This window comes from Thalassophryne amazonica, chromosome 15 (genome assembly GCF_902500255.1).
Source record: "Thalassophryne amazonica chromosome 15, fThaAma1.1, whole genome shotgun sequence".
NCBI lineage: Eukaryota > Metazoa > Chordata > Actinopteri > Batrachoidiformes > Batrachoididae > Thalassophryne > Thalassophryne amazonica.
Genome location: NC_047117.1, coordinates 26,551,444 through 26,576,378, shown reverse-complemented (window position 1 = coordinate 26,576,378; position 24,935 = coordinate 26,551,444). Strand labels below are relative to the sequence as shown.

At 40.8% G+C, this 24,935-nt stretch overlaps 1 protein-coding gene across 1 annotated transcript in view; it reads right to left on the bottom strand.

Moving 5' to 3' along the window:
- The window catches only part of lef1 (lymphoid enhancer-binding factor 1), a 112,174-nt gene that overhangs the window by 10,696 nt on the left and 76,543 nt on the right, over positions 1-24,935 (bottom strand). Inside the window, 8 exon segments of the mRNA XM_034188524.1 lie at positions 6,330-6,378; positions 8,516-8,623; positions 10,921-10,940; positions 10,943-10,973; positions 10,975-11,083; positions 12,784-12,804; positions 12,806-12,904; positions 18,228-18,318. Coding sequence (XP_034044415.1) covers positions 6,330-6,378; positions 8,516-8,623; positions 10,921-10,940; positions 10,943-10,973; positions 10,975-11,083; positions 12,784-12,804; positions 12,806-12,904; positions 18,228-18,318 — 528 coding nt within the window.

Here is a 24,935-nt window from a genome sequence, read left to right as displayed (position 1 = left end):
ACTTTGAAATTGTTTTCCACTTTGCATCAGTAAACTGTTGTACCCTTCCTAGCCAATTCCAAATTAATACGGGGAGTGTAGGACATTCTTGTATTTTATTGCACGTGACTAAATCTTATACTGGTCTGTTCATAAAACAGTTCATGCTTTGGTAGGGCAGAAGATTTCAACATCGGAATATGACAACTATCATCAGTTTTAGATGTTTTGCACTTCCACCCACTCAATACCATTGTTCCTTTTACTGGTCAATCTGTGCACATATAGGAATTAATTTCTGTGTGGTCATCTCAATTTATGGAATAGTATGAGCCAAGATGGTAATATAGATGAGTGGCTGTGCAACTGCATGCAAATCTTAATTGTATGTATGTATGTATCTTAATTCATGTATGTCAACTCATCAAACAAAGCAATATGATTTACAGAGGGATTTTTTTCCCCCCTTTTAGAGTGTTTTTGCCATGAAAAAAGTGCTGTGTCTGAAAAGGGAGAAAGCCTGGGGGGCATGTATGTGTCTCAGTCAGATAAGTGTTTTAAAAAAAGGCTCTGAATCAGCAGGCTTAGTTAAACAAAAGGCTAACAACACCACAGGAAGAAGGAAAGATGCAGCATGATGGATTCAGAAAGTGCAGTGTAGGATGAGTAACACTGCATAGCTGGTGTTAGTGAATGAAAACAAACGAATGGGGAATGAAGTGAGGAGGAGGAAACAGAAACCTTATTCCAGAATGTCAGAGTAAAAACTTGTCAGATTGTTGTTTCACGGCGTTGAGAGCCAGCTGCATTTGACACGCTAAAGATAACAAAAACACCCAACGTCAGGCATAAAACACTATTCAACAACTCGGCTCCTACTTCTCTCCTCACAGACATAAAAACTTGAACTAAATTCATAAAGGTGTTACTTTAAGAGTTATTCTGAAAACGTACCTACAGTATTTCACTGTATGTTGAACAGTCATTACGACGTGTATTACCATGCAACACAACATGCTTTCCGAATTAACTAATTAACACAATGTAGCAAATTTATTTTAAGTTTTTTTTTCCACACACAGAAAGAAAGATTAGGTAAACGCAAGGGCAGATCAAACGAAATAGACAAGTTAATATAACGATGTTTTTTAGCATCTACACCAAGCTAACCTCAATCCAGCTCTTTGGGATCTGCATAAATTGAAGGCTTGGGGAGTTGTGGCAGTATCCTCTGTATTATGCATATTAGTTTAAGGCTGTCACTAAGAATCAGCAAGAGTGTCCATCCCGCTGTGGCTAGGCGCTGCTAATTATTGGATCAGAGATAAAGTGCTTCTTAGTGCTCACTCTCTGTGCTTTGAAAAGCGGCTGTGGCGAAAAAAATAAAAGCAGCCCAATTTTGGGTTCAGAGAGAGCCACTGGGTCAGGAATCGATCAAGTGGAAAACCTTTGTCTGGTTGGGGTGATTTCAACATAAGACCAGATTTGTCACATCTGCCTGGCTTTTTCTCCTGCCGAAAGGGAGCGGAATAACAAGATGCTACCAGACCCACAGGGGGAGTGAGTGAGTGAGTGAAGGATAGGGACAGAGTGTGTGTAAGGAAGAGTGAAAAAAGGAAGGAGCGCTGCATCACCTCCATTGGACAAAATCATCTTTGTTCAAAAGAAGACAGGTGACAGTCAAACCTGATGTCATATATCTTTAATTAAAAAGAAAGTAAGAGCTGCCTTTGTTATGAAGATACCCTGAAACCCCAGGTAGCATAAAATCGTATTAAGCTGTTGCATCTCATTAGGTTTGTGAGCCAAAAAAAAGGCCCTACTTCACTTAAGATGGCCATACACTCGACATTGCGTCTGCCTTCTGTTTATGCTACTGCAAGTTGACTAGATGCAGCACAGACCCTGTTATTGTTGATAACTATGTATTCTGAACAAACCCTCTGCGACATCACCCATAGATTTTCTGATGACTGGATGACAAGATCTCCATGTCGCCTGACTCTTCTTAACGTCGCGCCAGCCCAAAATGGGTAAAGAGGTGGAGTGTGGGCAAGAACAATGTGGCCTGAGTGGGTTGAATGAAGCCAGAACACATCCACCTACCTCAAAGTTACCAACAGGCCTGGCCAACTGATTTCAGATGACTAACAGTTTGTGTGTCCAGGGTGACGGGTCTTATAACAGGTGCCTTGGGTGCAGGTATTCAAAAACAATGATCGCCATATTGCCTCTATACCTGTGGCACTATCCATGCTATCAATACCTCCTACTTAGTGCTAACAATGCTAACATACAAATTAAATTATACTAAAATTTTACTCAACAGAAATACTGGTGCACAGACTTCTTTGGTGGCTGACAGTACTATTAACTGCATTAGTAAGCCATATTAACTCAGATATTAGTACTAAAATCCGCAGAAAGGACTAAAACAGTCGAGTCGAAAACAGATAGTGACCACTGCTCGTGGGGACCTCAACCCAGCACACTAGCTGTCACTCAAAATAAAAATGCATCTAATTAATGATAACTTTATATCTTAACATAATTAAAATGGATAAGTTATACAAACAAGTCAGGAGATGACATCTCCCAGTTCCCACAAATCAGTAATGCAACGTGTTGGGGATCACCCAAGTACACTCATATAGTAAATATGATTGAAACTGGTCAGCAGGTTGTTGAAATATCAATAATATCTCACTGTGACCTTGAAAAGGATCCCAAGGGCACTGTAATCAACTGGTGTTGGGGGATCACCAAAGTACACCCTTATGCTAAATATGAATTAAATTGGTCAACTGGTTCTCGAGATATCGCGTTAAAATGTGAAAACGGACGGACGGACAGACATGCTGATCACTATATTCCTCCTGTATCTGAGCAGGTCCACGGATGCTGAAAAATGTTCTCAGTGCATTGATAAAGCTGGATGTTGACATTGATTCAATGAGCTCAATGTGCACAGCTCTTGTGGACATGCAGGTGAGAAGTACAGCCCAGCGTTTACTGTTTGCACTTCCTCCTCTGTTGTGACGTGTGGTGACCGTCCAAGACATCCAGTTCTACACTAGTGAATGGTGGTATGGGCGTCAGCCTATAACGGGTAATCTAACTAACTACTGTTTCCATCGTTACATCCTTGTTATCATTACTGACAATAAAATATGGCAAGTTACTATAATTAAGCTTATTGAAGCTGTTTTCACACACCCACACAACACCCCCCTTTGGTGGGGGGGGGGGGGGACAACACATACGTGATGGTGATTGGCTAAGGAAGTGTAGAATTTCATGGTAAGCCAACCAGAAGCAGAGGTGGGCGGGAGTTCACGCACACATGCAAACACACATGCATTTACTCACACAAAAGACCAAAATCTTCAGAGATGTCTGGGTGACTTGGTGGCTTTCCTCTCTAATATCCTTCTTATACTAGCCACTGACACCAAAACAGTTTTGTTTTTGTTTTACCAGACTGTAAACATGTTTGTTTCTGCTATAAAGTTGGACATTTTAACATGGGCTTGCAGGAGAATTTACTCACTTTTGGAGCCAGCCTCAAGTGCCTATTCAAGGAATTGCAAGTTTTTGCACTTCCACATTGGCTTTATTTTTCTGCACTGTTGGTTGTCTCAGGCTTCATACATTTTGCGGAGCACAGCTCTGTGTTGGGTGCAGGTGTAGCAGGTTTTCTGCAATTAGGTGGATTTATTCGCAGTTATATGACCGCCACCAATCTGAGCACTGTGCAGGAGAGGATTATAGCGATGGTACTTTGCTGCGTGTGGCAATTTTGCTGCTTCTCAGGGACTGAGAGATGTGTCTGGCACAGAGGAGGATAGTTAGATGAACATACTGTAACCCTCCACTTCTAAGTTTTAGCTGTATGGTACTTTTGAGGGAAAAGTATCCATAAAATACAGTAGGTAATATATACCAGGTTCTTTTGCTTTTCACGCCATATAAAATGTGTTAGGATACAGTGGTTCTGAAGGAGCGTTCCCAAGCTAAGAGGCAGACATAACCCTGATTTTCCTGCCACAGATGAGATAAAACTTTACTTCTGGGCTGACTTGGTGCATGGAGCAGATAATGCAGCCATCAACCTCACAAATTATCTCTCAATATCAACAGTTATTTCATTCTGTGTTTGTCAAAACACATGTATGTGCATGTGCTTATGTTGAGCCCTGATGCAACATAACACGCTCACTGTATCTGTGCTGCATCTGTGTTGTATTACTTGGCAGCATCACAATTTCAAGCATGTTTGAAATTTTGTGTGTAATTTGCATGCAACCCTAAACTGCTGTGTAACAGCGTGAGTCACAAAACATTGCGTTAAATTAGTTCAGTCTATCTGACATACATTTAATGCAGTGCATCCAGGAAGTATTCACAGCTCTTCACTTTTTCCACCATTATGTTAAGCCTTATTCCATAATGCAGTAAATTCACTTTTTCCCCTCAAAATTCTACTTGCAACACCCTATAATGACTACATGTAAAAAAAAAAAAATTACTTTTGCAAAATTTATTAAAAATAAAAAAACCTAAGAAATCACATGTAATACGTATTCATAGCCTTTGCTCAATACTTTGTTGATGCACCTTTGGCAGCAATTACAGCCTCAAGTCTTCTTGAATTTCACACCACAATCTTGTTGGATGAGGAGCGTCGGTGCACAGCCATTTTCAGATGTTCAATGGATCAGATCTGGGCTCTGGCTGGGCCACTCAGGGAGATTCAGAGTTGAACTGTGGGACCTTATATGTGGACTGGCATGTGCCTTTCAAAATCATGTCCAATCAACTGAATTACCCAGGTGGACTCTAATTAAGCTGCAGAAAACATCTCAAGGATGATCAGTGAAAACAGGATGCACCTGAGATCAATTATGAGCTTCATGGCAAAGGCTGTCAATACTTATGTACATGTCATTTATTAGTTGTTTTTTTTTTTTTTTTTTTTTTAATAAATGTGCACAAATCTAAAAATAAGTAAATAATAATAATAAAACTTTTTTTCACATTGTCATTATGATTGTGTGTAGAATTTGAAGGAAGAAAAATGAATTTCATCCATTTTGGAATAAGGCTGTAACATAAAACATTGAAAAAGTGATGTGCTGTGAACACTTGACATGAAGCATGAAGTCTGTGAGTCTGAGCTGACAATGTAGCTTGGCACCAATGATTTTCTGACACGACATCTGACTTCATCTGCTGGTGATCACACAAAAACACTGAAGCGGCCCACCTCACACGCATGCACATTCACACAGAAAATCCAATGCTATTGTGCAGAGTCCGTTAAAACAAACCCAGCACACAATGCACAATCCCTCTTCAGGCCTCAACACCACTGACACAATGACTATGGTGCGGTTAGGGTGGACCCTTTTAGGATTAGTCTGTGAGTACATACTCTCAAATCAGTGTTGAGCAGTTTTAAAAGACTGACATATGTTGAAGTGGACCAGACAGGGAGGCGATAGAAGTTTCTTACCATTTTCTCAGATGTACGCCGTTTTCATTCTCTGGCTTGTACCTGCAGAGAATTGCATCTCTTTTAAAAATTTGAGGTATCTGGACAGTGCAAATCTTAACTGTCCATTTTGGCCTACAGTGTACAGACCAAAATAGTGACATTGCATTAAAGATTGCAATGGATTACAGTTGCAGTGCTAAGAGGCGGCTCTAAGGCGCAGCTAAACAAGGTCAGCAGGAAAACATAATGTAGTGCAGCAAGCAAACAAACAGTGCAGAACCCAGAACTAGTAAGTAGTCGCATAGAATGGACAGACTAATCCCAAAGTAGGTGTAATATGTGAAGACGGGGATGAGAATGAGATGCACAAGACGAAAGAAAAAATAGAAGTTGAACAAGAACAGATGAAGTAACTATAGTAAACAGCCGAGCAAGTCAGTTTACTGACAGCGGGATGAGAATAAATGATACAAGTTTATTATAATGTATCTAAGTCTATTTGTGACATCAGATTTATACTCAAAAATTAAATTATTGGAATTTGTATAATTTGTTAGTGGTACGTTTTGGGCTGAGAAGAGAATCTCAAGATTACAGATCCATGATGGTTCTCCTATCGAGTTCTTACTGGCAATTTGGTGAAAACCTGCCCCTCTTAGTTGAATGATAACCAGGACTGTTGAGCCTTGGCAGAGGTATGCACTCTCTGAGTGCCCGCTATTTACTGTTAGTGTCTCCATATAGGTGTAAACATCACATCAGCTGAACTACAGCAAGAACGTGCTTTCTACCAGACAACCAAACTGCTCACAACTTCAACATGCAACACAGAGAGAAAGAACACAAGTCTCACCTGTGGCCGATTCCTGCATCTTCTCCCTCTTCCGCTTCTTCTTCTTTCCCTACAAAATATACAGAGGAACACATAAAGTGTGGCTCCAGCACTCACGCTCACTAGACCACTCTGATATCCAGCTGCTCACTGCCATGTTCACTCATCCCCTGCTGGGCATCCAACGAGCATCCCCTGGACTCCAGCCCGCCGCAAAACTGCCACGCCAAGGGGGGAGGACCAGGAAGCTACAACACCGTGCACGAGGGTTGCTGATGTGGCGTCTGTGAACATTTGAGCCACATGTTGCTGCTATGGTAATCTGATGGTTCTACCTGGTATTTACAGTTTTAAAAGGGATACGTCATAATTATTCACTTGGAGGGGGGGGGGGGTATGATGGCCTACAGGTCATAGAAGCAGCCTTGTTACCAGAGAGTCCCAGTTTTGATTCCTTGACCACAGAAAAATGTGGGTGGAGAAAGTGAAAGAAAGAGCACTCACTTTCACTTCCATGACTAAGTGCCCTCGAGCAAGGTCTATAATCCCAAAATTGCACTTGGTGTTCAGCTGAGGACCTTGAATGACTGCACCCTGACACCCTGCATGACCTTGCGTATGAACGGTTGAATGTGAAGCATCATAAATGTAGTCCACTCAACATTACTGTTTCAAAACAACGACAACAAAAAAAAAAAAAATGCTACAAGGCCAAAAATGTGGATTTGAAGGCCCCATTTTATACTTGATTGTTGTATGAAGGGGAGTCTCAAAAATGTTTTTGGCCATATCTGTGTTGTGACCACTGTTACCATCGTCACATTTCATCACCGACACTACATGTGAAGCACCTTCAATGACAACCATGAATATGAAACACGGTTTGAAACGTTGGCTGTAATTAGGCCGGTCTCGGTCAATAAGTGAAGAGAGCCACTTTTTTCCTAGCGATGGTTGGTGGGAGTGCGTTAGGAATTATAGCTTATGCTAAATCCCCAGGGGGGAGACTATAGGTATAGATAGCAGCGTAGAGTCGTCCTAGTCAAATATGAGCAGCACTTTGGTTTCCTGCTGCAAAGTCTGCTAATCCACTTATTCATGAGCTAATCTGCCTTCAACTGCTGCGGCAAACAGGGAGAAGGGCGACTATGGGAGAGTGGGTGAGGAGAGAGGGGATCCGCCGCAAAACTATGAATGCTACACACTCTCCATGCCAATGTGTTACCTATTTGGGTGTTTCGAGGCATGAATTGCTCCTTGTACACAGAAAAAATAATTTGTGGGCTGGGCCACGGAATGCCGCACACAGCTTCATCCAAGGGATTCTAATTGTATTTGTTTAAAATGTTTAACGCCAAACATCTCCTGTATTTTTTTTATATTATTATTAATCCAAACAGAAACATCTGCCTGATAACATGTTCACAGTAACAAAGCCGGCTCATAAATGGTAGCTGAGCTAACTGTCGTGGAGCAGTCTTCCCCTCGGCGAGGCGCTTTGGCAGCGCAGCAGCGGAGGCAGAATTGGGAGGGATGCTGTCGGTGTCCGAGGGGAGGCAGATAAACACCACAAGCACTTTGGTGGTGGAGTGAATGTGAGTGCTGGAGCCACACTTTTACGAAAGGCTGGTGCTCGCGCTCACAGTTTCATACACGCCACATGCTTGGAGACACATTCTGAACAACTTCCCAGACACATTCGTGCACACCGGTGACACACACTGTTGACAGACTGCATCTTAAATCCACCTGAACTTCCCACATTAACAAATAAATATGAGCTGCCGCGCGAGCAAAGGTCGATGCTGCTGAATGTATGAACCAGCTTCCTCATTGGTGTCTAACGGCTGATTTTTTACATGCAAAGCCTCACGCTGATATGGAACATCAAAGAGTAGCGTAACCATTACCGGGCAATTTTCACTCACTGTCCCAATAATAACATGTATGTGTGTATGTGATTCCGTAGTCCATTTTAGTGTGGGTGGTAATATAATGGTGAATCGCAGAGCTATGAATTACACATTAGGCTGAAACAAAAGGTCTACAAATGGATCCCATTAGCATCGAGTGGACTAGTGTGAATTACGCATCATTACTGCACCTCCATTTAAAGAACACGTCACACGCAATGCAGACAAACAAACACCATAAATCAGCACCCACACGCACGCGCACCTCTGCCAATCTGTACTGTTGGTACTTACATAATTGTCTCGAGCAGACCAGCCTGGGTAGAGTTGCATGTGGAGCTGCCGCTCCTTGCGGGCTAGCTCATAATACTTAGCTTGCTCTTCCCGAGATAAAGCATGCCACTGTTTCAGTACAAAGCAGATTAGGGGGGAAAAAAAAATAGACTGTCAATTACTGGCATGCAGCTTCATGTCCTCTGCACAGCCATGTTTTGTGTTTAAAAAAAAAAAAGATTTCTGCACATGTGGTTTGAATAAATTGCATAAGAAAGAAAAAGGATAAAGAGGAACATGATGAAGAAATTACATGCACCGGAGTCAGCGAGCATGAAAAAAACAAAAAAACAACAACTTTGATTTGATATCAAAACACTGGTTCCAATTTAGCAGAGCTTTTTATTCAAACTGTGTCAGTGAGCAATTATTCCGCGCAGACCACAAACCGGCTTTGCTGTGGTCGGATGCCTCAACCGCTAGGCCTATTCGTTAAGGCTTTTAACATGACTGTGGTTCCACTCTTTCCCCAATCCTCAAAAGGAACAAATTTTGTCATTTCCAAGCATGCCATTATCCAGGCATATTTTATTAAAGCCAATTTGATTAAATGTCACTCAGATAGGCTGTAATTACAACTACTTCATAAAAGAGTGAATAGAAAAGGGAAATTTATTTATTTATTTATATTTTAAACACATCAGGCCATTATATATGTATCATGCCTGATTAAAATATGGGGTGAACGCTGACAACTTAGTGATCTAACTTGAATAAAAAAAACCTAAACTATAGTAAGAGTAGGTCTTCAAGTAATTATGCATTGACAGATTTTTAACAATAAATCAAATGTGTATAAAAATGTCAGGTAACAGTAAAGTTACCATCTTACATGGTTTCAAATTTTATATCTAACATACAATGACATTCAAATTGTGTTGGATAAAAAGTAAAACCAAATCCAAGTCCAGTCTTAGAGCAGTTCAGTTTGTAAATACAAAAAGGTTTAAAACACACTTTAAAGTGGCTTTAATGCACTGAACCGTTTCATCCACAGTGTGCAATTTTTAAAAACAGAAAATCAGGCCGCATGGTGGGTTGGGCCCACAAATAAGAAGCCCCGCCTTCCCGTCATATCACAGTAAATGTCAGTAACTTAATGGTGACGATTATGATGCCAAACATCCAGCTTGAGGTGAACACAGATAAATTTTGCCACAATTTGGATTAAGTTTGAGAAAGTCATTAAGCCGAATAAGATCTCATCATCTGTGCTGTGTGTGGAATGTTTAAATGAACGGTTTCAGGGGAAGATCCACAGGGTGGGTGTGGGGTTTGTAACATCTGAATCCCTTCAAATAATCTATATACTACGAATCTTGTTTTATTTTCATGTAATTTATAACAAAAACTCATTCTTAAAAACAATATAATGGTAAATGGTAACATATCATTCAAACATAAAAGCCACTAAAGGCATAAAAGGGCTTATGGTCATCGCTACATGTCAATCAAATATCTGATTTGTTCCAAATGGCTTCTGACTCTTTCTCTTTGCCACATTAGATTAAAATGTATTTATTATACCTCAAATGTTAAAATGTAAGTGTTCAGTTCTCATATGTTCTTTGTTTCTCAACACAATGTTTATGACGATCTTAGTTAGCATAAAATTATTGTAGCTGGGCTAGGTTTTATTTATTATGTAAAGTTGTGTAAATATGTTGTGTATTTATTTTTTATTTATATCTGTAATGAGTTAATATATTGCTCAATTTGACATTCAGATTTGCCTTAGAAAAAAATGCCATTATTTCATATAGTCAGCCTACATGTTTTTTTTTTAAACAATCACTTTAGGTACCAGCACAGTTTTGAAATTATCAGTTTAACAGTGATATCACAAAAACCCCAAAGTCTTATTGTTATAACCAGTAACAATAAGAAAGAAGACAGAACACGTCAACAATCTTATACCCAGTCTGATTGTTTACACGTCATTGGTTCACATCTATTTTTCCTTAGGTGGGCAGATAAACAAGCTATTTTAAAGGGATGGATTGTACTGGGGGCACTGGGAAATGTAGTGATTGTGGTAAATAGTTTGTTCTTTATGTCTCACAGATTAGGTAGGATAGCCCTTATCAAAAAATTTTAAGGTCCCTAGAGAGGTTAGGACCAGCTCAGGTTAAAAAAAAAAAAAAAACTAGTTAAAAACTGATTTGATCTATTTAGTCAGGATAGGTCAGTGTATAGGGCCATAGTATATACGTCCATATTTGGTTACAGTTGTTGAACAGCAGCCCAGAATATACTAATAGTAGCCATATTTGTAGCCATATTTGTTGGGCAGTTAAATTGTTTCAACACTAAGTGAGTGGCAGGTTGAGACAGGTGTATCAGAACAATGAAGCGGGGTGACCAACCCTCCGTCCTAGAATCTGATGATGGCAGCGCTCTCCTTCAGCGTGCACTCGGCAAACCACATTTGCACGCATCTCTTTCATGTACAGCATGAAGGCGTTTAGCGGTTTCTTGATGTGCGGTCTTTTGGACTCCTGCTCTTTTCTCTGTTCGTGTTGGGGTTTCCTGTCAGAGAATGATAAAACAAGGTTAAAGACAAAGAAGAGAAACAAATGCGTAGTTACACAAACCAAAAACAAGATAACATCTGAGTAAATATCCCCCATCTGAGATATTCTCAACTTTGTTTCCTTATAATCTAATGATCGTCACACATGGCGTTCGAGTGTTCTTCCTGAGTCTCTGTGGGTTTCAGTCGGGTGCGTGGATTTCCTCCCGCCATCAAAACTGGGGTTGCAACATTAGCTCAAGCACCAGTGATATCCTTCCACAACAGAAGGTCTGAATGTAGCTGCCACTGCGATGACATTAAAACCACTTTTATAGGGCACAGCAGTCTCGTTTGGGGGGCGGGCGCTAAAGGGGTAAAATTGACACATACGACGTAATTTCTCTACTTCCGGGGGAAAAACCACGGCATTTTCAATGGGTTTTTGGGAAATTACACGCAAATACAGTGAAAATGCAAAGAAAAGTGACGATGCTGTTGGAAAGTTAACGCGTTGTAGTTATGACCGGAGCTCAAACGTGTCCAGGTGGTTTTACAGGTGAAGAATGGAGCTAGTCTGGTTAGCTATGTAAGCTAACACTTACCGACACGGCTTCAACTTCCCTTCTCCATTGGGACCCGAAACAAAAACAACACTTTTCGCGATTGCTTCGTGGTTGCAGCTGAAAACAAAACAGTGCACCATTTATCCGTGTGAAGTATGCTGTGTATATACTGGCACAACGGCAGCAGCTGGGTACCTGTAAGTGGTCAAATCCCGCGATATCACGCAGGCTTCAAACAAGACTGGGGTGCCCTCTTGTGTAGCACATTCAGGAGAATTGAAGTCAATAATAGGAGGTGGCAAATGCACAACTGAAAATCCTGGCAAATTCCATGCAGTTCTGTTCAGCATTTAGATTGTAGCTCACGCCAAATAATCTGGACATATGTGCGGGATGAACAAATGGAAGTACCCTTTCCATGCTGTGGTGGGCTGATAACCGATCAGGCAAACGAAGAAGGAAAGTTGTGATGCTGCTATAGCGACATAAAGCATTGAGGGTTTGGTTTTCTCAGTCAGTTGTGAGGCAGCGTGAAGAGGGACGCCACGCTATGGACCCTGTTCCAGCTCTTTAATCATGTGCAGTTGTACAGCAAAGAGATTACTTCACCATAATGGCAACCAAACCTTCGTGTCCACAGCACATTGGCAATTACTTAGAACCAAATGCTTAAACTCTCACAATAAAGGACACTCCGCTCTCTCTATCAACATACTTTCTAATGTCCTTTTTGATAGTAATACAGTCTTGGCATGAGGAAGGCCCATGAATAATGGAAATATCAGCCACAACCACTTCAGGGTGCTGAAGAAGCACTTCCAACTGCACACGGGGGATGTGAATTCACTCCATCCGAGCACTAATCTCAGACCTGTATCGGTTGCTGGCTAAGTATGTTGTGATCCTTGAGGCCAAATGAAGCATAGGCCTGTTATCAGTGCAGCATAGGCCATTCTGCTTATCTGCCCACATCAAGGGAAATGGAACAAGACTGAGGGTTTGTTCAGCGATGGTCTACAGTGGTGGTGGTGGTGTACAAATACCTGGAAGTATGTCGTCTCAGAATACTGCTGATAAGAGGGAAGAAGAGGTTTGATCTCTGAGGAGTGTGTATGAGTGTTTAATTGAGGAACATTGTTTGCAGGACTCACATATGCATGATGTCAGTTTTCATGCGGAGGTTCATGTTTGACCTGTGGGTTAACAATGGCCGGGTGGGGGATCCCTGTGGCGTGGGGGCCGGGTGGGCCTGGCACCATGTGGTGTGAAAACCTGCAGTAACAGCAGAGACAGTGTCCATGATCAACTATAGAGGTTTAAAGATGTCAAGGAGCACGTCCATAATGTCAAAAATCCATAATGGACATGGACACAAACCATGACTAACTCATGAGAAAAGTCACAAACTTTTTTTATGTGTCATTTGCACAGTTCACAGTGAGACTTAACACTGAAATTTTTGAAGTAGTATCTGACAGATTTATGCAAATAAAATTTATGATAAAATAATATGACACATATTCCAAAGGGATGATGGGATCAAGTATCTCACATTGCACATAGCCAAGAAATGCACATTGTACTTTATATTCCACATTCAATATTGCACAATTGACATTGAGTAATGGCTTAACATAATCACTTAATCCTGGTAATATTCAAAAATATGTACCACACAATCTGAAAAGATAATCAGCTCATCAAGTGCCTTCTGGGCATATTGAGTTAACGTGTTCACAAATATAAATAATTTCATCATTAATAAGCAAATACATGCCCTAAAACAAGTATCAAGTGTGTAAGCATTTATTGTTGTACAGTTAGCAGGTTACCAGGTACATGTCCAAAAACAAACAGAAGCAACCATGATGATATATGTCTAAAGTATTACGTACATAGTTGGACTTTATTTTTAAAATCAGTTGTTAAGCAGTTTGTCACTCACTCATTCACTGATCGTTCTGTGGACAGCATGGGAGTTAAGCTACCAGTTTCATTAATGTGGACATCAACAACTGTCAGGATCGGGAGGTCTGGGCAGCTTTGCTTGAGCTGCTGCCCCCGCGACCCGACTCCGGATAAAGCGGAAGAAAATGGCTGGAATTGAAAATAATCCAAAATAATATTTCTAGTAATCATTTAACCCTTGGTAACACATCTGGGAGAAATTGAATCATAGGGGTTACTGATACAACTAAATTGTCTTCCACAGAATGATATGCTCAAAGTGTGAAATCAAAGTTCTCAAAATAGATTTTCTCCCAAAATCACTAATCCATGATCACCATGTCATATCTCGTTTCATTATCATGTAACAACTTATTACTATGAATCATCCCTGTCACTTCCAAGGGTCTATTTGATGCCGTATCAAAACTATAACCAGAAGCACAGTATGGTCTTGCCTGCCGCCTAACTTGCCCACTCCAAGTATAATAGTTTTTTTTTTTATGTTTTTTAAACATCAACAGATTATTCAGTGATTCATTATATGTTTTCAAATAGAGGCTAAAAAATAAAATGCCACAGCTCTTGGCTCTTGACTGCTAATCGGGGCAGTGTATCTCCTGGTTCTATTTCTGCCCTGCTCAGTGTTACTGTTGTGGCTCAAAAGCCGACCCTGTTAGTTATACCCTCACAAATACAAACACAGATGAGCCCAAAAGTGTTCTGATGCTGCATTCACATGTTGGCGGTATGCAGCAGACGGTAAACCAGATGTTCCATTTTCAACGAAGAGGACAGTGGAAAAGTCCAACACCGCTGGTATTGAGAGCAGCAGCTGCATACAACAAAAATACAAAAATAATTCAGCTGTCTCCAGTTGGTACAACAAGAAGGACAAACTGGATTATGGTCTACACAAGTATATTATTGTTGTATGCCAGATTCAAGAACTTTGATTGAACGTTTCACACTTTCATGGAGGGGGTTAATTTCTGAGCTTTCCCACATGCATTGTGGGAGTTGTTTGCCCCTGCTTCGGGTAAGAAACCATTTTCTAACTAAAGAAATTGGGATTTCAGATAAGTCAATTTGCCCTGCTCTTTATACGAACCTGCCAAAGACCTCCTATGCGTTGCCAGTTTTCCTGTGGGTAATGGTGTGGATTTTGCAGCTGCAGATGCTTTATTAGCCTTTGCACACAGGATGACATAGGCAAAAATCTGCCCCCATCTGTGTTACCACAGCTGAGGTGGGGTCACACACTGAATCTTCTAACTGCAAACAGCTGTTCTGAAACTACTTTTGATCAGTAAAGAAGGTCTATGCAATGTGCATGCTATGTGAACCAAAACATGCCAATTTTGTACAACTGCAAAAGATAAAAGTCTAAGTGTAGCTGCTTTAATTTTGGATCCTAAAACTAATTGTGGTTGTTGGGATTGTTTTAAAAACCCCTTTGAGCAACATCAAACTTAAACAGTAAGAAATAAATATCACGGGAAATAACTGGACCTGTCCCATTACTGTCTCATATGATGCACATTTGAGCCAATAGAATCACATGTGAAAGAGCCAGTTCAATTGAGGGCAGGGCCCTTCATGGTTTTGGTCGCAATCCACGAACTGTTTGTAGATGGTTATGTTAACTTACTTTTTCATCACCTAAAAGATCAATCTGTCAAATTACATAAAAATATTGTGCACACAGTATTGAGCCGGTGTGATATTGACTAAATTAACAGGTCCAAAGAAACAGTAGCTAGACCTGAAGAAAATGAGTCGATATGATGAAGTAGTTAGATTAAATAAATTTAACAAGTCAGGTGAGCTCTGGGAGTATGCGTTGCTGCCTCCATGACACCACTATACCACCTGAATTCCTGAGTGGCAGCCATCCAGACACATAAACAGCTGGTCCATCTCCACCTTTTGAAAATTAGCAATCTACAGGTGCTGATATATACCAAACTATCAGCCAATTACCTGCCTCTCCACAACATGGCAGTCTACCAGGCATCACAGCAGCCAAGCTGAGTAGGCACATGAGACAGCTTTGAAGGGCATTGGAAAACAATACCAGAGGTTGAAGAACCAGCTAATAGTTACGCCGGAGCAGTACACCAGGACTCAAAGACCAGGCGTCAACCTGAGCCAACCCTGGACTGACTACAGAAAGTCCTATGAATCAATGCCTCAAACATGGAACTGGAGGTGCTTGGCACTATGAAAGGCTAACAGTACACTGATAACCTTCATAAGGAACTCAATGGGACTGTGGAAGACGTCACTTGAGGCCAACTCAAGACAATTGCACAAGTCACCATTCAAGTGCGAAATATAGCAAGGTGATACACTGCTCCCGCTGCTGTTCTGCATAGGCATCAACCCCCTCAGCCAACTCATCACAAAGAGTCTCTATGGATATCATTTCAGGAATGAGTAACCATCAGCCACCTCATGAACATGGATGACATCAAGCTGTATGCCATGACATTGACGCACTGATCTACGTCACCGGGAGCTACAGTGAGGATATCGGGATATCATTCGGATTGGATAAGTGTGGCCGAATTATGGCAAGAGAGGGAAGGTGATCCGGACTGAGAGGGTGGAGTTGCCAGAAGGCAGGATAGGGGACATACAGGACAGCTTCAAATACTGGAAATCCCACAGCCAATAGAAACCATGATGGAGATGCAAGATGGTCAGCCACAGCCAAATATCTCCATAAGTGAGACAGGTGCTGAGAAGCCAGCTAAGATTCGAGCATCAGTATACAGTAAGGAAAATAAGTATTTGAACACCCTTGCAATTTTGCAAGTTCTCCCACTTAGAAATCATGGAGGGGTCTGAAATTTTCATCTTAGATGCACATCCACTGTGAGAGAACTAATCTCAAAAAAAAAAAAAATCCGAAAATCACAATGTATGATTTTTTTTTTAAATAATTTATTTGTATGTTACTGCTGCAATAAGTATTTGAACACCTGTGAAAATCAATGTTAATAATTGGTACAGTAGCCTTTGTTTGCAATTACAGAGGTCAAACGTTTCCTGTAATTTTTTTTAGCAGGTTTGCAAACACTGCAGCAGGGATTTTGGACCATTCCTCCATACAGATCTCCAAATCTTTCAGGTATATTTTATATATATATATATATATATATATATATATAAAAACAAACGGAAGCTGTGCATTATCACGGTTTGAATGCACGACGCGGAGTCTAAAACACACGACACGAAGCGGAGTGGTGTTAAACCATATAATGCACGGCTTCGAGTTGTGTTAATATCCCAATTATACCATGGTCCCACACAGTGAGCTAACACACAAATATTTTATTAAGTTAACAGAACTTGATAAAATGTGTGAGTATTTGGGACTATTTTATGTTTTGCCTTCCGATGCGCTTTACCAAGTCTGCGGGCTTGCGCCGCAGTCAGGCCACTCACACGCCCCCTCTCTGCTGTGTGGAGCTGTGGCAAACTCTGTAAACAGGTCCTCCAGAAACTACGCGTCGCTGTTTTGATGTGGAGCACTCGGCAGCCTGCAAGGACAGAAACCGTTTTCTTCTTTCCCGTCTGTCAATCTTGTCCAGTTCATCGACGTAAATCTTTACGCCGTTGCTTTTGCTGTTTCTCTCGTTGCTCTCCTCCTCTTTCCATTCATCAAATGTTTTATTTTGGCCAAAAATATTAAATTCACTTGGAATCCATGTTTTATCGCGTTTCTGTCATTCACACTGTCAAAACACAACGATCTGCGCCAACTGATTTGCGCGTTGCTATGGTGACGACCAGAGCGGAGTGGATATTACAGTGACTTAACTCGCCGAACTACGTGTGCGTATACACGAAAATAATGCACGCCAGTTAGACATGGAATTCTCACTGACCATGGTATAAATATATATAAAACGGCTGAGTGGATCCTTGTCATTTGATTAGTGCTTTGTATGTCACATAACATGGATTCATTCATCCCATTTGTGTTGCACTGCATTTACAAAGCAGCTTGGTTCCATTTAGAGTGCAAATTTGGTTCCATACATTTGGTACCATTGCACTCTCACGTGCACAAACCATTCCACTCAGCTTCGCCTCGTTGAATGGCATGTTCCAGCTTTCACCTCATGAAATATTCATACCACTGAAGTCAAACATTCATTATTTGTATAATATATACATACATACTGTTTCTAAAAGTCTGGTGGATCTAGTGCTGTCTTTGCTGATGGGCATGTGTGGTATTATGAATGTATAACGTGTGTGTGCCTGTAATAAGTATATATGTAGTTCTGTGCACTGCATAAATGCAATGTATGAACTGCTGCAATGTACTCCTAACTCACAAACATCTGCAATCCCATTACTACTCCGTACACTATATAATATGGTGAATGTTTTTTGTCAATCGCCAGAGTTATATTATATCATGTCCAGCTTAAGAGAAGGGAGCATGCAGTGCTGCTGCATGTTGCCACATTGTTTTTTCCCCCCCCCCACTCGTTTCTGGATCATCTCATGCGATACATTTATTAGAAAAGTGTGATTTCTACAATAAACTAGGTGTGGGGTTTTTTTTCCTTGTGGCTTTTGTTTGCTTGTCTTATTCATTCTTTTTTAGCCTTCGTCTGCAACTCACCATCCCAGCGGTGGTGTGATCTGCCCCACTCCTCCAGGAGACAGGGAATAGAAGTTGGGCATGTCTGGTCCGGGGTGATGCCTTGGCATACCTAGACGAACAACATAGACTCCTGTTAGACAGCAATTAAATGAGTAAGGTTGTGTTAAGTCCATTTCTATTCCTCACCTTTCCATGCTGATCCTTTGAAAATGCCTGTTGACCTCATATTATCATGCAGTAGAACAGGATAATATGTTAGCAGCTTAATGAGATTCTTTACAGTGTAAGATGGTTAATTGAGAATGCATCTTTGTGGCACAGGCTGCACCTCTCCCTGTAGACACGGGATTGATGTGAACTAACTGCCAATGAATCTTCAGGACTAAGCTTCTTCAGCTCCAGTTAGCCTGCTCCTGCTGCTTTTCAAGGTCAAGGGGTCCTTTTTTAATATAAGAAGAAAGTCTGGTTGTCATCGGAGTAAAACATCATCCATAATAACCCATTTAGTTTCCTCATCTATAAGTTTGTTTACCAAATTGCATATCAGGAAACATTCACACAGGCACAAGAAAGTGCTCACATACATATGCACAGAGTGCAAATGCCTCCAGATTAGCGCCATCATTTAATCCAGGCTCAAGTCAGGATTTTCTCCCTGCCTCTATCTTTTCTCTTCTTCCTTCTCTCCAGGCTGTGGTCTAAAGGGGCTCCTTCCTTGGAGAGGCAGGGTGAGTGGAGTGCTTATATCTCCAAAGCCAATGTTGCAACGCTGGATTCAGAGTGCACGTCTCTACACCCCCGCCCACTAATCCACCACCTCACACTCCTATGGGCCCTCCTCGGGGGCACATGGGAAGGGGTGACGTGGAGCAAGAGCTCCAGAGTGATAACCTTGTCACTCATACCTCTATTGTCCCATAATTACACTACTAACCTTCTTGGTGATGCCAAGCACTACTTCACCTTTCTATTTTATCTCCAAACAGCAATGACACGACTATCTTTGCTGACACTGAAGTAACCTCTATTTGAATATTCCTGCTCTCGCTTTACACTTTTCCCAAAGTGCAATAAAGCCAAAGGTTTAAATGTAAACTGTTGAAATCTGCCTGCTGGACGCTCAATCCCTCGTTACAGCTCCGTGCATATTAAAGCTCATAATGAGAAATCCATGATTGTTTTTCATAATTAACAAGGAGATCAAGTCTGGAGCCCGCTCAGGAAGGCAGAGCAGCAAAAGGTCCATACTGGGGCTGTGGGGAAAATAAGGCAGACTTCATTTTGAGCATCCTCGGTTTAGTCCTTGTGGTACATTAACATAAATATGCCTTGGGAAATAATTTGCCGCTAATTCTTCAGCTGGATCAGTTGGACATGGATTTCTGTTGGGCTTTGAGAGCAAAGATCAAATATAGCAGAAAAAAAAGCCTCTGTGGGCCATTTCAGCTCATTATTTGTCAGAAACTTGCTTGATCCCTTCAGAAGTAGCAGGACCAACATGAAGCACATGATTTCATATACTGTACTTCATATAAAAAAAAAAAAAAAAACTTTCATGTTGCACAGCATATTTATTTCCCTCAGGTGTATTACGCTACACTTCCTGCAGGCATCCGTTACTAAAATACTAAACAAAATGTTTGTGATGCATGATTTTTATGACATATGTGGTGCACAGTTCCTTTATATATCCCAACTCCCTTCATCTTGCTGCGCTGTGTACTCTTGTGTTCATTTCTACATTATAGCTGGTCCCTCAAAACCTCCCAGCCTACATTCTGTCTGATTCCCTCTCCTCCTTTCCAATGAACGGGCTGCTGACAAGAAGAAAGCCAAGAGAAGAGAAGAGGTGCAGGGCAAAACTACAGAAGTCCCGTGTCTTCAGATTTGTGAGGAGCTGCCAAAGTCTACAGCTGTGCAAGGCTGAGGAGCTCATCCACACTGCTGAAGAGCACCTCTGCAGCTGTCACAGCTGTAACTTGATGTTGTTACAGAGAGGCAAGAAGTGCACAGAGAGAGAAAGGGGGCAGCAGAACTTGGTGAGCAGTCTTACAGATGCTTTAAAGATGCTCATGTTTAGAGCAGATCTGAGAGATGATTTATCATTGCAACATTGTTGTTTGTGATGCTCTATTCAAACCCAGCAGTGTTGGTGGATTGAGGACCAACAATGCCTTCAGTTCCTCTTAACAAGCGCTGTGTTCACATTTCAGCATTTTCTTTTAAAGAGGGAGAGAAACAATCAAAACATGTAAAAGCATAAAGAAGGTCTTAATAACCCATTTCCTTTTAGGATGAAGCTCAATTTTATGACCTTTGAATTTCACTTCAAATAAAATTTCACAGTTCATATTGACAAAATTAGTACAGTAAAGATTTTTCAAATAATCCCTAAACCACAAGAGCAATAACAGTATCACTTGCACACTTTACAATAATGCAATATTGGTATTTTTCAGGGCAGCAGGCAGTGAAAAATACCACATTTGCTTTTTAGTGAAGACATAAACACATATAAAAAATAAAGTTTACCATTCCAAGTAGTTCTACAATATATGGAATTAAGCATCCTCTTCTCAGTCAATGAACTAGCTTCAACGTGAAATGCAAGGACGTTTCATTTGCTAATTGAAGTGTAGTGCATCAGTAAAGTATTCACAGTGCTCCAATTTTTTTTTGACATGTCACATTACAGCTTTATTCCAATATGGATTAAACTTTTTTTCTTCAACGGAACTGACAATCTGAAAAAAAGCTTTTTTTTTTTCTCAAATGTATTAAAGTACAAACTAAGAAATCACATATATAAGTATTCACAGCCTTTGCCATGAAGCTCAGAATTGAGCTCAGGTGCATCACGTGTCCACTGATCATCCTTGAGATGTTTCTGCAGCTTAATTGGAGTCCACCTTTGGTAAATTCAGTTGATTGGACATTTGGAAAGACCCACAGCTGTCTACATATAAGGTCCCACAGTTGACAGTGCATGTCAGAGCACAAATCAAGCATTAAGTCAAAGGAATTGTCTGTAGACTTGTGAGACAGGATTGTCTCGAGGCACCAATCTGGGGAAGAATACAGAAACATTTCTCCTGCTTTGAAGGTCCCAATGAGCAAAGCGGCCTTCATCATTCATATATGGAAGAAGTTCAGATCCACCAGGACTCTTCCTAGAGCTGGAAGCCCGCCTAAAATGAGCAATGAGGGGGAGTAGGCCTTAGCCAGGGAGGTGACCAAGAACCTGATGGTCACTTTGACAGAGCTCCAGCATTCCTCTGTGGAGAGAGGAGAACCTTCCAGAAGGACAACCATCTCTGCATTAATCCACCAATCAGGCCTGTATGGCAGCCCACCTGGACTTTGCCAAAAGGCACCTGAAGGGCTCCCAAACTATGAGAAATAAAATTCTCTTCTCTGATGAGACAAATATTGAACTCTTGGCATGAATGTCAGGCATCATGTTTGGAGGAAAACCAGGCACCATTCTACAGTGAAGCATGGTGGTGGTAGCATCATGCTGTGGGGATGTTTTTCAGCATCAGGTACTGGGAGAGTAGTCAGGATTGAGGGATAGCTGAATGCAGCAATGTACAGAGACATCCTGGATGAAAACCTGCTCCAGAGTGCTCTTGACCTCAGACCTGAATCTAAGTAAACATCTCTCCAGATTTGAAAATGGCTGTGCACCGATGCTCCCCATCCAACCAGATGGAGCTTGGCAGGTGCTGCAAAGAGGAGTGGGCAAAACTGCCCAAAGACAGGTGTGCCAAGCTTGTGGCATCATAGTCAAGAAGACTTCATGCTGTAATTGCTGCCAAAGTTGCATCAACATAGTATTGAGCAAAGGGTGTGAATACTTATGAACACGTGATTTCTAAGTTATTTTGTTTTGATTTTTAAAAAAATAGCAAAAATTAAAAAAAAATATGTCGCATTATAGTGTGTTGTGAATAGTATTTTGAGGGAAAAATGAATTTACTCCATTTTGGAATAAGTCTGGAACATAAAATGTGGAAAAAGTGAAATGCTGTGAGTACTTTCTGGATGCACTTGCATGGATGGATGCACTACATGTTTGACCAGGATGACAAGAACATCCAGACTTGTTTTCAGTAGCTTATTCATGAAGAACACTATCAAAACCAATATTTTTAAGAGCAAAATTGAAATCGTGAGAGCCGTGATTTTCATTAGGCTGTAACTTGTTAGAAGCAGTATTTCAGTAATGATGCAACGTGGTACATGTCCGCTGTTGGTGAGGCTTCCCTGCTCCAGTAAGGATCCGTTCATTGAGAAGAAAAGTGCCATTCTGTTATTTTGATGGTTGAAAAGTTGATGCAAGCAGGATGCTGTCTTTCGGTCTTTTTAAAATACACAGCTGAGTGGTCATGCATCTCCACATTGAAATGATCATGGACACCACGTGGCAGTTATTTCAAAACAAGCTGAGTGTAAATAACTGACAGCTGCTAAATAGTCTGCAGTCTTGAAACCTTGTCCACGCCAAAAAGTGTACTGTAAACACAGCACCATTTCAACATCTGCGTACACACAAAACCATGGAAAACAACTGAAATGTTGTCATATTATATATATATATTATATACTCACACACAGTGGGGGAAATAAGTATTTAATCTGTCTATCTGAACTGTCAATTTTGCAGGTTTTCCAACCTACAAAGAATCTAGAGGTCTGTCATTTTTATCGTAGGTACACATCATCTGTGAGAGACAGAATCTAAAAAAAAACAAACAAAAAACAGAAATCACATTGTATGATTTTTAAATAATTCATTTGTATTTTATTGCATTAAATAAGTATTTGATCACCTACCAACCAGCAAGAATTCTGTCTCACAGACCTGTTAGTTTGTCTTTAAGAAGTCCTCCTATTCTGCACTCTTTACCTGTATTAATTGCACCTGCCTGAACTTGTTACCTGTATAAAAGACACCTGTCCACACAATCAATCACACTCCAACCTATCCACCATGGCCAAGACCAAGAGCTGTCTAAGGATATCAAGGACAAAACTGCAGACCTGCACAAGGCTGGGATGGGCTACAGGACAATAGGCAAGCAGCTTGGTGAGAAGGCAACAACTGTTATGATTATTGATTAGAAAGTGGAAGAAACACAAGATGACTGTCAATCTGTAGTTCGCCGTTGTTGATGTTGTTACATGACGTCTTGCGGCCAGTGTTAAGGCTGAGGTTAGAGGGGTGGGGCTATGACATCATCGGTTTCACAAAAATTGCATATTGTTGTATACACGAAAACACAAAGGCAGCGTTTTTGAGATTTACCCACTCTAGGATGAGTTTTCAAAAAGTAGTGTCTTCGATCTCCAAAAACACCGCTTCCGTGTAGACAAAACACTGATACAATACAAAACTTTTGCTGATACGACTAAACTCGTCTCCATGTGGAAGGGCCCTTAGTCATCAACTCACCAAACATACTGTAAGTCTCGGAAATTGAGACGAGACATTTCAAGGTAGATGCAACTTCAATGACACCTACTCCTAACTTCCATCACATGTGCGATGACATTATTCTCTGCAACCAGCTCAACATGTCCAGCAGGTGGCAGAAAGATAGATGGCTGTTTACATAAACAAAACAAACTTTGTTATTGATCGATTTGGTGCTCAAAGTTAGCCAAATATTAATTTGTTTGTTCACATTGTATACCTATTATTTATGAGCTGCACACAATTGCGCTGATAAGAGTTAAACTGAGGAGACAGGCCTCTCCGTCTATTCATTCAGTTACTGTGTTTTACAGTGTACCTGACTAGGCTTTTCCAAAGGCTAGTAAGGAATACAAAACAACATACAGTATGTGGCAGTGCACGTACAGACCCTGTGCTCGCTGAAGCCTTTAAATATACAATTCATCATTTGTTATGGATGCAAATTCATGAAACATCCAGTAGGCGCCAGTGTTCAGCATTTATTCCTTTGATACGACTCCGGGACAATGTTTTCAACAGGGATTTTGTCAAAGGTTTCAAAGTTTGCCATCATTAATTTGCAGTGTCGAATATAGTATGAAATGTTCCAGCATCATCCTCAGACAATCGTTCTATCAATTCTTTAATTTTGGCTTTACTTTTTCATTCCATTATGTATTTTCTATGGTATCTAGCCACATTGTATCGCTAATGAATAGTCCTTTTAGGGATAAAAAAGCAGCATTTTCATACAGAAACAGGAGTTAAGAACATTTTATCAAATACTTTAATTATTTATGCATGTGTCAACCATTTGTGGCTGGCCTGCATGTGCAGACATGTTGTTGTTGTGAAGACAAACAAAATCTCTCACCCGTTATCAAGACAACCAAATCCGGCACCTGCAAGTACTGCAGACATGAGGACAAGGCTGGCTGCCCTCGGTTTTATACCCGCTTTCGATCACGTCATCGTGAATGGTTCCTTTTGATTTCGTTTAAAGTGTTGAGGTTGACATTCTCTTCATTTTTCTTTCATTAGTTTTGGTTTTGTTTCATTCCTTTCTGCTTTCGGTGATGGGAAAGTTGCAGGATCTCTTGTCCACCATTTTCGACAATTTGTGGCTTTTGGACTTTTTATCCTTCGTCCAGCTATCGTTGCCCTAAAGCCCCATTCATACAGCACTAATGAAGGACACAGAAGCCAAAACGAAACAAGAAATCTGGACTTAATTTTGACCTTCTGAAACAGCATTTAGCGGTTGTCCA